This window comes from Amaranthus tricolor, chromosome 2 (assembly GCF_026212465.1).
Source record: "Amaranthus tricolor cultivar Red isolate AtriRed21 chromosome 2, ASM2621246v1, whole genome shotgun sequence".
Classification (NCBI taxonomy): domain Eukaryota; kingdom Viridiplantae; phylum Streptophyta; class Magnoliopsida; order Caryophyllales; family Amaranthaceae; genus Amaranthus; species Amaranthus tricolor.
This window is the reverse complement of record NC_080048.1, coordinates 37,459,229-37,474,333: the sequence shown is the minus strand read 5'-3', so window position 1 is coordinate 37,474,333 and position 15,105 is coordinate 37,459,229. Positions and strand designations below refer to the sequence as shown.

Genomic DNA, 15,105 nt, shown 5'->3' with positions numbered 1-15,105 from the left:
CGCACTGAAATATATGCACATTGTTCATGGAGAGTTTTTAACCCAAACTTCCATAAGAAAGGATTTTTTTTTTTTTTTTTTTTTTTTTTTTTTTGCGGCAATGTTTTATTCCATTGTCTTTCTGAGTTTGCCATTTAGAGGATTTGCACACAACCCCAACTACAACAAAGAAAGTGAGTGTTATAGTAGGATGAGCTCATGTTAGAATCTTGTTCCCGAAAGATTGGGATCGGTTGATCATCATTAATACCCAGTGTATTGCGGTCATAGTATCAACTATGATCAGGGTCTGAGAAGGGAAGGACGGCGACAGTTCATACCCATAGAGGAGAGTGCGGCTAAGGAGTTCTTCGGCTCGAGAAAAATTCACAGATAAATTCTTAGAAAAAAAGAAAAAAGCCTTAACAGACAAGAACACCCCTATAAATGAGTAAAAACAACAAATAAATAGAAAGATTGGAGTTGGTTGTATGAACCAAATTAATTTTAATCTAGATAAAAGAAATAAAAAAATTTTATGATTAGAATTTGAGGAGGGATAGAAAATTGTAAGACCATAAGCTCGAAAGAAGGTTACGAGCTTGCGACCAATGAGAACCTTGGGTTGAGGAGACCTATACGTATATCAAGGTCCAAAACAAAAAAATATGACAAATGTAACTATCGAAATAAAAAGTGTTTTTCATGAATATATTTAGAATTACAATCTATAATTCTATTTCAATAAAACATGTTCTATTTTCTTAATTCAAAACATTAGTTTTGGAAGCATTCCATCAAATAATTTGCGCTAATCTTTTGCATTTAAGAATTTTGATATTGTTATTATTGTTATATTATTGAAATAATGTTTTTATATAACGTCAATTAACTCATTCAAAAACAATCTCCATTGACATGAAATCAAATAATTAATTTCTATATAAAGTAATAAAATAACAGTTTCTTTATTTTAGAAATGGTACCTAAAAATAGAAACTCCATTTGTAAAATATAGATTTATTATTTTTATACAAAATTTAAGTTGTTTTGTAAAAACAAAAAAAATCGCCGTTGCCGGGGATCGAACCCGGGTCACCCGCGTGACAGGCGGGAATACTTACCACTATACTACAACGACTTGTCACTTATCAATTTTTAATTAAAAAGTTATATGTATTATACCACCTTTCCTTTCAGAAAAAATATTGCACTACCTTTGAAAGACGGAAGAACAACCATCAAAAAAGAAAGTAAGAAAATGTAGACAAAATTAATGGTGTGAATGTCCTTGCTTAAATCCTTCCATTTTAATGGAAGTTCTACTCTTTATACTCTCCAGGTAATACTATTTGTCAATATGCAATTTCAACTTTCTTAATTCAACATTTTTTTAATGTTATTTGTTTGAATTTGAGTTATTTACTATTGTGTATTTTTGGATGTAGAATTTAGGTAAAAATATTATTGGAAGACGCAATTTAGCAAGATTAATCTGCTCTGGACTCTTCCATTCATTTGTTGAACATCGTTCTGGGTTTGATCAAAATGGAAGCACTTTTCGTTGTAATGACCGAACTTATTTGTGGCTTATAAAAGGATGGATTGATTCGGGTTCCTGGTCATTACTTGATTGCAGAAAACTTCATGGGTTGATGTTTAAAGCAGGTATTAGTCAAGATGTTGAATTATATTACCAGCTGTTAGGATTTTGTAAGTCCAATGGTTGTTTCTGGGATGCACATAAACTGTTTTATGAAATGCTTGAAAGGGATATTAGTTTGGTATTGCTTTTGCGTATGTTGAGTGAGAATGTCTATCAGGATGAGTTCACTTTTGCAAATTTGTTTAGGGAATCTGGTGGGGAAAAGACTGATTTTTGGTGTACTGATCAGTTACATGCTAAAGTCATTGTTAATGGGTTCGATCGTAGTCGTTTTGTTTGTAATCCTTTGATCGATTTGTACTCGAAGAGTGGAATGACAAAATATGCCAAATGTATTTTTAAGAACTTAGGTGAGAGGGATAATGTGAGTTGGGTTGCTATGCTTTTTAGATTATCTCAGAGTGGATTCCGAGAAGAAGCTATTCGCCTATTATGTGACGAGATCCATGCTCTGTCTAGTGTTTCGAATTCTTATGGTAAGACTGAGGCATTTACTTTTGGAGAGGAAATTCATGGTTTTCTTTATAAGTGGGGTTATGCTTTCGACGATTTTGTGTGCAAGACGCTTGTGAACTTTTATTCTCATTGGGGACAATTTATTTCCGCTGTAAAAGTTTTTGAGACGATGATGCATAGGGATGAAGTGATCTATAATTCGCTTATGACAGGGCTTGTTCGGATTGGCTGTAGTTTTAATGCCCTTTGTTTGCTACAGATGATGCAGTATGATATGTTAGAACCCGACTGCGTTACAGTGGCAAGCCTTATTAGTGGATGTTCTGCGATTGGAGCTATTGAGAAGGGTCATCAACTTCACGCATATGCACTCAAGGCGGGATTCTTCTCTGATATGCTCATTCAAGAGTCTTTGCTAGACCTTTATGTTAAACGGTCTGATCTCGAAACTTCATACAAGTATTTCCTTACTACCCAAATAGAGAATTTGGTCCTATGGAACGTAATGTTTTTGCGAATGCAGATGAAGGGTTTGGAACCTAATCTGTACGCAACTCCGGTCACAAGAACTTCGGAAGGAGCTCTAAACTTGGGAAAACAGTTTCATACCCAAGTCATTACTACAGGATTTCAGTTCAATGAGTATGTTAGTAGTGTTCTTATAGATATGTATGCGAAGCACGGGAACCTAAATGCTGCTGAAAAGATTTTCTTAGGGGTCAGTGAAAATAGCGTTGCCTATACGGCTATGATAACTGGATATAGGCAGCTCGAGATGTATGGGTATGCTTTGAAGCTTTTCAAACTGATGTTAGGCCGTGGTATACAAGCTGATAATATTGGATTGTCGAGTGTAGTCAGTGCTTGTGCAGGAATTCGAGCATATAACCAAGGTCGGCAAAGTCATGCCCAATCCTATGTTCTTGGTTACTGTGGTGATGATGCTATTCAGAATGCTCTCGTAGGTCTTTATGCTAGATGTGGAAGACCTCAAGACGCCTATCGTGCATTTGATAGACTCGAGGTGAAAGATAACAATGCATTGGTTACCGGTTTTGCAAAGGTTCGAGAGGAGATGGGTCCATTTGGTGATCCTTGTCTTTATCAGGATGACTGTCCGTGTCAGGCTCCCACGTAAATACTGGTGGCAAACGAATTTTACTATGCAAGTATGGTGCACGTAAACCGTTTGCACCCATTGGCAACGTGCATAAAAGGCATGCAATACTCGACAAAATCAATCATTCGCTCAACATTTTTTACAAATGTATGCTTGGTTTTTTGTAGTTTAAGATTTTGTAGATTGCTTATTGCATTTTGTTTGAAGAACTTCATTTAAACAAGCACTAACAAGAATCAATGGAAATAACCTTTGGTTGGTCTGATAACTAACATAGGTAAGTTTGATACATCTAACCTACAAATTCTATCTTAGGTGGGAGCCACATTATGACATAAGATGTTAAGGATATAAATGTTCTCAGTACAATCTTATTATTAACAGAAAAAAATCATTTCAACAAACACAATTTTTTTAAAAAGTTATGAAAAATCCATCTGACGACCTTAAGTTTTTGGCTTTTCCACTTGGTAGAGAAATGCTTTTTCAATTTGCGTGATGACTCTAAGTTTTTAACTTTTCCACTTGATAGCAAAAAGGTTAACGTTTTTGTTAAATTTACGTTATTATTAACCTTCATGAAAACTTTTTTTTTAGTAAAAATAGACATCATGATCACTACTTTGGTCATATTTTCGAAAATTTGTTTGAAATAAGAATTTAATTAAAGAAAAAATTTAACTTTTTGTCTACTGAAGAGAACAGTTGAAACTTCTAAGTCACCACGTGAAATTAAAAAAAATTTATATACCACGTAAAAAATCAAAAAAAAAAAGTAGAATTTCTTAAAAAGTTATATCGCCGTTGCCGGGGATCGAACCCGGGTCACCCGCGTGACAGGCGGGAATACTTACCACTATACTACAACGACAGAATGATACAAAGTCAAAGCAATAATATTTTAATCGTTAACTGTGATGGTAGGAAATAGTTTAGTTAGCTTGAAGTTATAGTAATTAGTAATAACACGCCATTGAAAGGCGAACAAAATCAATGCTGTCAATTTCCTTGCTTAATAATTCCTTCCATTTCCATGGAAAATCCACCATTTGTGCTCTCCAGGTAAAACTTTTTATGTTAAAGCTATTTAACTTGGTATTTTTTAACTTTTCATGTGAATTTATTTGAAGTTCAGTGGTTTATTCTTCTGTATTTTTGAATGTAGAATCTTCACAGAATTTTGAATAAAAGATTCAAGTTAGCTAGTTTAAGCAGCTCTGCTATTCGCCATGCTTTTGTTGAACATCGCTCAGAACTTAATCAACATGAAAGCCCTTTTCGTCCCAATTATCAAACTTATTTGTGGCTTTTAGAAGGATGGATAAATTCCTGTTCTGGATCATTGCTTGATTGCAGAAAGTTTCATGGGTTGATTTTAAAATCGGGTTTTACTCAAGATATTGAATTATGTGACCGTCTGTTGGAATTTTATATCTCCAATAATCATTTCTGGGATGCACATAAACTTTTTGATGAAATGCTTGAGAGAGGGATTAATGTTCATGTTTCTACATGGAATAAGATTATGTGCGGACTTTTGGATAGAAAATTGAATAGGGAATTGTTGGGATTGTTTTTGCGGATGTTGAATGAAAATGTTGATCCGGATGAGTTTACATTCGCGAATTTGTTCAGGGCATGTGATGGGGAAAAGGCTGATTTTTGGTTTATAGAGCAGTTACATGCTAAGGTTATTGTGTATGGGTTTGATCGTAGTCGTTTTGTTAGTAATCCTTTGATCAACTTGTACTCGAAGAATGGAATGACCAAGTATGCTAAATGTGTTTTTGAAAATTTAGGTGAGAGGGACAATGTGACTTGGGTTGCTATAATTTCTGGGTTATCTCAAAATGGATTAGAAAATCAAGCGATTCGACTATTCTGTGATGAAATGCATGCACATGGTATACTCCCTACGCCATATGCTTTATCTAGTGTTTTGAGTTCCTGTAGTAAGATTGAGGCATTTGAGGTTGGGCAGGAACTTCATGGCCTTATTTATAAGTGGGGTTTTGCTTCTGAAACTTTTGTGTGCAATGCGCTTGTAACCTTTTATTCTCGTTGGGGAGACTTTGTTTCTGCTAAAAAGGTTTTTGAGATGATGAAGCACAAAGATGGAGTATCGTTTAATTCGCTAATTTCAGGGCTTTCTCAGAAGGGATTTAGTGTTGACGCTCTTTGCTTGCTGCAGAAAATGCAGCGTGATTTGTTAAAACCTGACTGTGTTACCATGGCAAGCCTTGTTAGTGCGTGTGCTTTGCTTGGAGATCTTGAGAAGGGCACTCAACTTCATTCATATGCACTCAAGGCGGGATTTTGCTCTGATGTGCTCATTGAAGGGTCTTTGCTAGATCTTTATGTCAAATGTTCTGATATTGGAACTGCACACAAGTATTTTCTTACTACCAAAAGGGAAAATGTGGTTCTGTGGAACGTAATGCTTGTAGCTTATGGGCAGATTGGCAATCTAACTGAAGCTTATCATATGTTTTTGCGAATGCAGATGAAGGGGTTGGAACCTAATCAGTATACGTATCCTAGCATGATTAGAACATGTACCTATGAAGGAGCTTTAGATTTGGGAGAACAGATTCATACCCAAGTCATTAAAACAGGATTTCAGTTCAACGAATATGTTAGCAGCGTCCTTATAGATATGTATGCTAAGCACGGGTACCTGGATGCTGCTGAAAAGATTTTCATGAGGCTCAATGAAAACGATGTTGTTACCTGGACAGCTATGATTTCTGGGTATAGGCAGCACGAGATGTATGGTCGTGCTCTGAGGCTCTTTAAAGAGATGTTACGCCGTGGTGTCCAAGCAGATAATATAGGATTGTCCAGTGCAATCAGTGCATGTGCAGGAATTCAATCACTATACCATGGTCGGCAAATTCATGCTCAATCGTATGTTCTTGGTTACTCTAATGATCTTTCGATTAATAATGCGCTTGTAAGCCTTTACGCTAGATGTGGAAGACTTCAAGAAGCATATCGTGCATTTGAGAAAATTGATGTGAAAGATAACACATCATGGAATGCAATGATTACAGGTTTTGCACAAAGTGGGCACTCCGAAAATGCATTGAGAGTATACCATTTGATGAATGAAGCTGGTATAGAAGCTAATCTGATTTCCTACAGTTCCTCGATCAGTGCTGCTGCTAATACGGCAAATGTAAAACAAGGGAAGCAGATACAAGCAAAGCTATTTAAAACTGGTTACCATATGGAAACCGAGGCCTCAAATGCCTTAATCACACTGTATGCAAAATGCGGGTGTATCGATGATGCTAGGAGAGTGTTTTCGGAAATGATCGAAAGAAATGACGTTACATGGAATGCGATGATAACAGCTTATTCTCAGCATGGTTGTGGGGACGAAGTCCTGGAGATCTTCGATGAGATGAAACGGGTTGGTGTGGCACCGAATCTTGTCACATTTTTGGGAGTATTATCAGCATGTAGCCATGTGGGGTTAGTGGAAAGGGGGTTAGTGTACTTTGAGTCCATGAGCCAAGAGTATGGTTTGGTTCCCAAACAAGAACATTATGTCTGTGTTGTTGATATTCTTGGGCGGGCGGGGCAACTCAGTCGTGCTAGGAAATTTACCGAAGATATGCCAATCAAACCGGATGCAAATATTTGGAGAACTCTTTTGAGGGCATGTGTTGTTCACAAGAACAAAGAAATCGGAGAGTTTGCTGCTCATCATTTGTTACAGTTGGCACCTGAGGACTCAGCAACCTACGTTCTCATGTCAAATATGTATGCAGTGACTAGAAATCGGGCCCTTATGGACGAATCTAGAAAAATGATGAAAGAAAGAGGAGTAAAGAAGGAGCCTGGCCGTAGCTGGATTGAAGTAAAAAACACTATTCATGCGTTTTATGCGGGTGATAATCTTCATCCTCTGAAAGATAACATATATGGCTTCTTGGAGGATCTGGATAAGCGTGCATCCGAAATTGGTTTTGTGCAAAATCAGTACAGCATTCCGATTGATGCAGAAAAGAACGGAATTGTCAATGTTCATAGTGAAAGACTTGCTATTGCTTATGGGCTAATGAGCTTATCGAGTTCAGTTCCTCTTCATGTAATGAAAAATCTTCGTGTATGTACTGATTGCCATAACTGGATCAAGTGTGTTTCTAGTATCTCAAACCGGACAATTATTGTGAGAGATGCATATCGGTTTCATCGTTTTGAGGGTGGTTCGTGCTCGTGTAATGACTATTGGTGAGTGAATTACTTGGAATGTTTTTGGAGTTATCGCTGTGGCTGGAGCCACGTCTTAGATGGGATGATCGTAAAGAACTCTACTCAAGCCGTATTTGTAACGAGGGACGAGGAAGGGAGTACATAGTTAAGCAGTGCTACTTCTCTTTCGACATACAAATGACCTGATATTTTCCGCGTTTCAGTTTGTAGAAACTTACTGAAAGCTTTAAGTTTTATTCGTTTAGAAAGGTCAATCCTTAAGAAGTTACTCAAGGATTTGAGGATATAGACATGTATAATTGAAGGTAGACATGAGAATATGGCAAGATAATGATAATGGTAGATTCGGGTCATCGGGTTGATTTCGGGTCAGATCTTTCAGGTCGGTTAAAAATCGGGTGCTGTGTCCATATTGGTTTTTACATATTTTAAATTCATTTTGAAGTCGGGTCAAGTCGGGCTCAGTTACAAGGTCGGGTAAATATCGGGTCGTTGGGTAATGTTGTGAACACCTCTACTTGAATGCATCATAATTCACGATGCTTCATTCAGCTGCATAGAGGTATAACTAAATTGGCTTCGATCAAAACAATTGTTCATTAATAGCTTATTGAAGCGAGTTTTTGTGTGTAAGCAAATGCACTATATAAGGATCATCAGCAGAAAATAGTAAACTTCTACTTATTGTTTTTCGACAAGTGAAGATCATGCACGTCTAGCCTCATATTCATGTTTCTCCATTCATTACGCTGATGATGTCAACTTACGAGGGTAGATTCTTGATTCTTTTGAGAATCACCTCAAATCATGAACCCGATCATTATATGAGCACTAGGAGCCGGTCCAAATGAAAATCAGATTCCGAGCCCAAAGAGGACTTGGTGCAGCAACCAGAACTGGTTTGCTGTGTAGAACAGCATATCTTGTTGTGCTAATGTGCTTGATCCCGAAGGCCTGTGCTGCTTGGCATGACTGAAGCGGCAAGCTCATTCAGAGGTTACTGATGCTAAACAGGATCAAGGATCAGGGTTTGTCAATGTTATCATCGACAGCCGACAGGTGCTTCTTAATCTGCTCTTTTTATGATCATTTATTAATCCATTACTCTCGATTCGATTTGATTGTTTGCTTAGGGGTCTCGGATCATGTATATCGTGTTGGTGCTGCTTATTTGCACACATTCGGAAGATGAGTATTCGAGTTTTGTAGGTTGCACATATTCGTCTGTAGTTTTGGTAGATATATGATGTATGAACCCTCAAGATCAATCCTTATTGGGTTAGTATTAGGAATTTGATCAATCCTTTGTTAATAATCATGACTATTTGTGCATTATAGTGGGTCTTCAGGCCTCTTTATTGATGAAACCGCGCCTATCAAAAATTGCATCTCTCGACTCTATTATCGAATAGATTGACACCGTCTTCTTATTCAGTTGCACAATGTGTTTTGGTAGGTTCAACTTAGTTTATAAAAATGCATTTCAAGTCGTTTATATCTTTTTTTCTTGTTACTTGGAGCTCTTATGGTTGCCAAATACTCTAAACCCTAATTTTCTTCTTAAAATTAATCACTCAAATCATGAGGGGTGTTTTTGGTAAATAATTTTGTGTGTGCTTTTTTTATTGATTTTTGATTTTTGGTTTTTGGCTTTTAGGTTGTGTAACAAAACCCAAATGAATAAGCCACTTGGTTTATCTAGTGTAAAAGCGATTACGTTCAACTAGTTAAATAAGTCAACTAAAAAAACCAACAACCAACAATCATTTGTCAAATACTTCCTATTTGTCACCATGGTAACGATTGTTCTTTCCGCCACATCATTGGATCATGGAGCTATTCAATGATTTTTGTTTCATGGATGATACTAGTTTAATTATAATAATGGATCATTTATGCTCATTTCTTTTATTCATTCTAAGTCATCTTAGCATGTTTATAAAGTTAAAGCTCTATTTAATTCTATAAATTGAAATTATCTAAGTTTTATTCAGTGTAACATATTCGCTATTTAATTTGCTTTTTAAATTTGTTATTTGCTCAAAATTATCCAAAACAGCTATAATGATCTTGTATTTATTAATATATGCTAATTATGAAAATCACAAAGGTCATTGTGTATCAACTCTAAGCGCCTAGTAGTACTTTTACCCACTTAAAAAGAGGTATAATGATCTTGTATTTATTAATATTCACATAATATTGAGAAATTAAGTCAAATTGAAACATTATATACAACTTATTATTCACATGACATAATGATGCCACAAAATTAAAATATCACCATTGACATTAATATGAACAATCAAACTCATTACATTAAAAATCATATTAGAGAAAAATGTAAAGAAATTGTGCTTTAATTAAGGACCAATATAATTTAATAAGAAATTGTGCAACCTCAATAGCAAGTTAAAAACTCGATCAATTTAAAAGTATGATTAATACAAGAGTTCTAGCCATTTTAAGTGCAAACAACACATCTAAAAGTCTTGGTGGTTCCTCAAACTCAAGACTAACTTCACTTGTCCGTTGCCCAAGACCTTAAAGTACAATGGCGGATCTTAGATCATAAATTAATGGGGAAATTTCACATAGTAACATCGAATTTTTATGAAATGTTAGTGGTTGCACTTTTGTAAGATTTTTCCATAAGGTAACATCCGGTTTATACCTTATCTAATTGTCGTAGTATTTTCCGTTAAATTTTCATTAATTTCCGTTTAATTCACCATTTTGACATTCCTACCCTTATTAAGTGTTAGTTGTTGTCTTTATAACTTGCCCTAAATCTTTTTTATGCTTTCAAATGTTTAATTCACCATTTTAACATTTAATTCACCGTTTAATTCATTAACGCTCTCAAATGTAGTAACAATTTTGTTTTCATTCAAATGAATTAACTAGAATAAATAATAAAAACAACAATTTAAATGAAAACAAAATTGTTACAATATTTGAGAGTTTTGATGAATTAAACATTAAAATGGCGAATTAAACATTTGAGAGCATAAAAATGGTTTAGGGCAAATTATAAAGACAACAACCAACACTTAATAAGGGTAAAAACGTCAAAATGATGAATTAAACGGAAATTAACAAGAATTTAATGGAAAATGCTACGACAGTTAGTTAAAGCATAAATTGGATGCTATTATGTGCAAAAATCTTATAAAAGTGTAACTATTAGCGTTCATGAAAATTCAATGCTACAGCGTGGAATTTTCTTAAATTAAGTATTTTCACATCTTCTCGACTTTTAAAGTCTCAAATTATAATATTTTTCTATCAAAAAACAATATTCATACTTTAAACTTGTTTTATATAACTATTTTGTTACCGTATTAGTCATTTAATTATAGTTTTTTTTGCTAGTGTTCAATCATCTAATTATAATTTATTACTAGTACTAATGTATCTGTCATTCGCCGTTGGTGTATACTTTTTTTGATTCAACTTTCAACATCTTAAATGTTGTCACCATTTTCATTGTGTTAGCACTTTTTAATGAAATTAAGTGCCTCTCTACCCCTCCACCCTCAAGAACAAAGAGTTATTCAATGCAAACAATAGTTTGAGGTAATTTCTAACTGAATCTTTCGTATATTTAAATTCTTTTATGTAGTGTTTGGGAATAAGTATTTAATTTCAAATTATGGATTTTGATTATGAAATTATAAATGAAGAATTTGAAAATGACAAGGTTTAGGTAGTCATTCTCAAATTCTCAACATTAACTACTTTAAAAATCATGGTGGAATTTGATCCAAATTCAAATTTGAAAAGTTTTAATTACCAAATAATAAATTTGAGCCAATTCCAAATTTTCAAATGAAATTATTGTTTTCAAACATGACATTAAAAAATTCTAAAAATAGGTCTAGCTAGTGCACGTTTTGTGCGACTATGCATCATAATTTTTATTTTATTTATTGTTTTTTATGTTAAGTAATTTTTTTAGTACATAGTCTTTTTATTAATTAGCTCATGACTATTTGTTTTAAATTATGAATTTTGTATGATGTTAATTATCAACTAGTTATTGAGTATTTTGTTATTTTGTTTTGTATATCATGTGATAAATGAGATACAAATTGTTGTGAGAGACGATTTCTTCAAAAGATCGTCACTTTAAAAAACGATCATTCACATGAGTAATCGTAAATGGTAATAAACTAATAATATAACCGATAATTAGATGTAAAGTTTCGCCTATGCTTGAATGTGCCCCAAAATTGAAAATCCAAACTGCACACCTTCCGGCTGCCGTACTTATAGTCTATATAGAGATACAGTTAAAAAACCGATCAGTGACTTTACGGCGGCGTCTGAGAAACGGCAATGGAGGAGAAGAATACGACAGAAACTCCACGGAAAAGCTTGTCTTGTATGCCATGCTTTGATGCTCTATGGTTTTGTTATTGTAATTTCTCTTTTCTCTTTCTTTTTTAATTATCATTAATTTCTTTGAATTTCCATTTTCTTTTTGCAATCATACTTCGTTTAATCGAAACTCTTAGTTTCATGAATTCGTTTTTTTCCATGAAGTTTTTGCTGTCAATTCGTTATTATTTGATTGGAATTAGGATATATTTTGTGGAATCTTAGTTAGTTGAAGGAGATTGATGTTATTTTTGGCATTTTAGGAAAATTTTGGGATTAAAATCGGTACAAGTTCTTCCATTGTAGTGCATAAAGAAAGAATTTGTTAATACTTTTATTCAATTGAAGCTAAATAATCGTTTGATCAGAAGTCTTACTTTTCCATCAAGTTTGTGCTACAGATTGATTATTATTTGATTAAAATTAGGAATGTGGAGGAACTATAGTTATCTGAAGAATAATGAAGTTTATTTGGCTCATTAAGACATTTTGAGCAAGTTTTATGATTTGAAATTGTTATAAATTCTTCCATTTTTAGTGTCTAAGGGAAGGAATTGTCAAATTGTAGTCTCTTTGCGATGTGAAGCTAATTTTTGCTTGTTTAAAAGGAGTAAATTTCTCAGTTTCTTGTACTAGTTATTTTCCTTACTTGGTTTATAGTTCGATAGCTCCCACTTGTTCCCTTTTTGCATTCTCTAAAAAGTTGCTTGTTGATCGAATTTCGAGATTTATTGGTTATGCTTCTTGTTGTATTTGATCTATACGAATGTCAATTCTAATTTTCTCTCAATATCTGTAGTTGAAACTAGATAGTAGATTTGATAAGGTTTGATTTAAATGGAGAATTTTTGCGTTTTCTCCCAAAAAGTTAAGTACAAGTTATTTTCTCATCAGAAATAACTGACTATTTATTATGTTCATCACCAAACTTGCTAAAGAGATGAACGATAATCAATTTATCGTTTTCTGATTGAAGCTTGGATAAAACATTGGAATAAGTAGGCCAAAGATTAGGTTAAAATTTTGAAATATAGAGGTTAAATTTTCATTTATTTTGGAATTTAAAAGATATTGTAACATATCTTCATTCTTTTGCTTGAATATATGTGGAATATTTCAGCAGTGGTAATTATTTGATCTATTTGCACATGATATTGCTTCATGTAGCCGATCCAATCTTTGGGGATTAAGGCTCAGACATTGTTGTTGTTGTTGTTGTTACACATGATATTACTTTTCCAATCCCACATTCTTATGGAAAAGTAAATTACTAGCTGTTTATGTTTCTATAGTGACTTCATAGAAATTTATTTCTATAATGTGATTTCTATTTCTGCTTTCATGTCGGCGTTGCTGACTTTCTGTTCTTTGGAGCAAAGCATTATTCTTTTAATATGATATTATCCAAAATCATTTTAGCCTCAAAAGCTGTTACTGTGGAGTCCATGTCTGAGTTTGACATTCATCTCCCTCCCCCTTTCACAGAATTTTTTTTTTGCCCATCTCGTTTATCTTGTGATAGGATGGAAAGCTGGGGCCTGCCTCTTAACTGTTTTTAAAGAACTGTTCTGATGTGCATTTCCAATTTGCGTGTCGATTTAAGAGATGGGGGTATCGAATTCTTCGCATTATGTGGTTGCTGTAATTGACGTCAAATCTACTATGTTACGTCATTGTCTTTGTTGTCACTAAGAGAAAAAAGAAGAAACAGATTAAAGTTCCTAATATATTCAGATTTCTATGTCTCTGCCTTTGATTTACAGCTCCAGTTCATCAAATGCAGCAGTATTATCGACTTGGAGTCCTTGACAATTGCTCTGAGAAGTGGAGTAAACTTTTTGACTGCTTGAAATTGAAGACAAAGAGTTCTGCTGAAGTGCAGGTTTGTCTGTAAAATTCTTGCTCAGAAACATAATCAACTTACAGTTTTGTTTTTACAATGCTGAACCTGCAATGCAATAGGCTCCTAGTTCATATGGTTGCTTCATCTTATAGATTTCGTATCCATGCTAATTGTTTGCTTCATATAATGACATGAGCTTACTTATCTTTCTTTTTTATTATGTGTGTGTGTTGGGGTGGGTGGGGTAGAGATGAAAACGAGTTATTATAGATGTCTATTGAGTTTAACATTAATATGAACTTTAGGAAGAAAAATATGTAACTTTCAGGGGGCAACAGGTGATAGTATGTAGATATAACTACTGTTGCTCACCGACAGTTTCGAACGTTCATTTGTTTCTATCATGTAGGTGTATAAGGAACGTTAAGTGGAAATGCATCAGGAATTTTAACTCCAGGTGCTATACAAATTGGAGCAATTATTACACTATTACTCGCCTGGTTCCAAGTCATTATTGAGATATTCATAACCTTTTTTCGTTTTGATGTTTTTGTTTTTGGTCTGTTGTAGCTATTTTCTGCATTCCTACTATATCCATTATTTTTGGTAATGATCCATAATTTAATTGCCTGAAAAAGTAAAAATTAAAATAATTCTTTGCAAGTTTCCATGCCTTTTTGAACTTGGCATAGATATATCTTTCACAAGTGTAAAGAGAGCCCAAAAAAATTCAAATTAAACTGAATCCTCATGGCAATTTGATGTATCAACTGATATTTGTAGATAGGTTGACTATGTTCTTCATTCAAAGCTTAACAGACGTTACAAATGCTAATTTAAGAATTCCTTTTTCCGTCACCCTCCCTTTTTCCGTCCCAGTTTTTTGCATGTATATTCTCCTTGTTTGATTATTTGGATAGAATAATTTCGTTATTTATTTACGACTTCCTTCTGAAGTATTTCCGGTGACTATAGGAAATATTGGAAGCGCGTGAAAAAGAAAAACACCACATTTGGTCTTTCAGGACACCGGAAGAAGCCGCTGCTAAATGGCATCAGTGGTACGGTCACTTGGACGAACCAGAGTAACTTCGTATGAGCGGCCATTTGCATGCAGATGGCTTTGAAGCTAGATTTTTCCAGTATTTGAAATGAATGCCATACTAAATTGGATTGTATTCTTCCACAATCCCATTCTTCAATTTTTTTTTCTATAAAAAGTAAACATTCCAATTTTTTTTGGAAGTACAATTGAAGTTTTGACAACTAACAAAGTTATTTTTGGAGGATTGTCACAAGGTTGAGTATTACTTGGACGGATGTGCATTTGATGAATGAGAATAATCTTCTGGTTTATTGCTGATTATTTGCTTTGGGTTGTAACTATATGAATACTCGATACAATAATGTTGAAGCTATAGAATATGAGGCCAGTAA

The 15,105-nt window shown here is 34.2% G+C and overlaps 3 protein-coding genes and 2 non-coding genes across 5 annotated transcripts; 3 read left to right on the top strand and 2 right to left on the bottom strand.

Moving 5' to 3' along the window:
• Nucleotides 1–1,048: 1,048 nt before the first annotated feature.
• On the bottom strand, nucleotides 1,049–1,120 carry TRNAD-GUC (transfer RNA aspartic acid (anticodon GUC)). Its single transcript has one exon. It is a non-coding gene; the product is annotated as a tRNA-Asp (tRNA).
• An 83-nt stretch (nucleotides 1,121–1,203) lies between these two features.
• LOC130806831 (pentatricopeptide repeat-containing protein At4g13650-like) lies at nucleotides 1,204–3,503 on the top strand. The gene is made up of 2 exons (XM_057672049.1): nucleotides 1,204–1,321; nucleotides 1,428–3,503. The coding sequence occupies exons 1-2, from the start codon at nucleotides 1,265–1,267 to the stop codon at nucleotides 3,237–3,239; spliced, it is 1,869 nt and encodes a 622-aa protein (XP_057528032.1). The 5' UTR covers nucleotides 1,204–1,264; the 3' UTR covers nucleotides 3,240–3,503.
• Nucleotides 3,504–4,020: 517 nt separating this feature from the next.
• TRNAD-GUC (transfer RNA aspartic acid (anticodon GUC)) lies at nucleotides 4,021–4,092 on the bottom strand. Its single transcript has one exon. It is a non-coding gene; the product is annotated as a tRNA-Asp (tRNA).
• Nucleotides 4,093–4,206: 114 nt separating this feature from the next.
• Nucleotides 4,207–8,809, top strand: LOC130806622 (pentatricopeptide repeat-containing protein At4g13650). Its single transcript, XM_057671772.1, has 2 exons — nucleotides 4,207–4,283; nucleotides 4,387–8,809. The coding sequence occupies exons 1-2, from the start codon at nucleotides 4,215–4,217 to the stop codon at nucleotides 7,462–7,464; spliced, it is 3,147 nt and encodes a 1,048-aa protein (XP_057527755.1). The 5' UTR covers nucleotides 4,207–4,214; the 3' UTR covers nucleotides 7,465–8,809.
• Nucleotides 8,810–11,654: 2,845 nt separating this feature from the next.
• Nucleotides 11,655–15,034, top strand: LOC130805056 (uncharacterized). Its single transcript, XM_057669663.1, has 3 exons — nucleotides 11,655–11,865; nucleotides 13,589–13,707; nucleotides 14,644–15,034. The coding sequence occupies exons 1-3, from the start codon at nucleotides 11,784–11,786 to the stop codon at nucleotides 14,755–14,757; spliced, it is 315 nt and encodes a 104-aa protein (XP_057525646.1). The 5' UTR covers nucleotides 11,655–11,783; the 3' UTR covers nucleotides 14,758–15,034.
• Nucleotides 15,035–15,105: the final 71 nt, after the last annotated feature.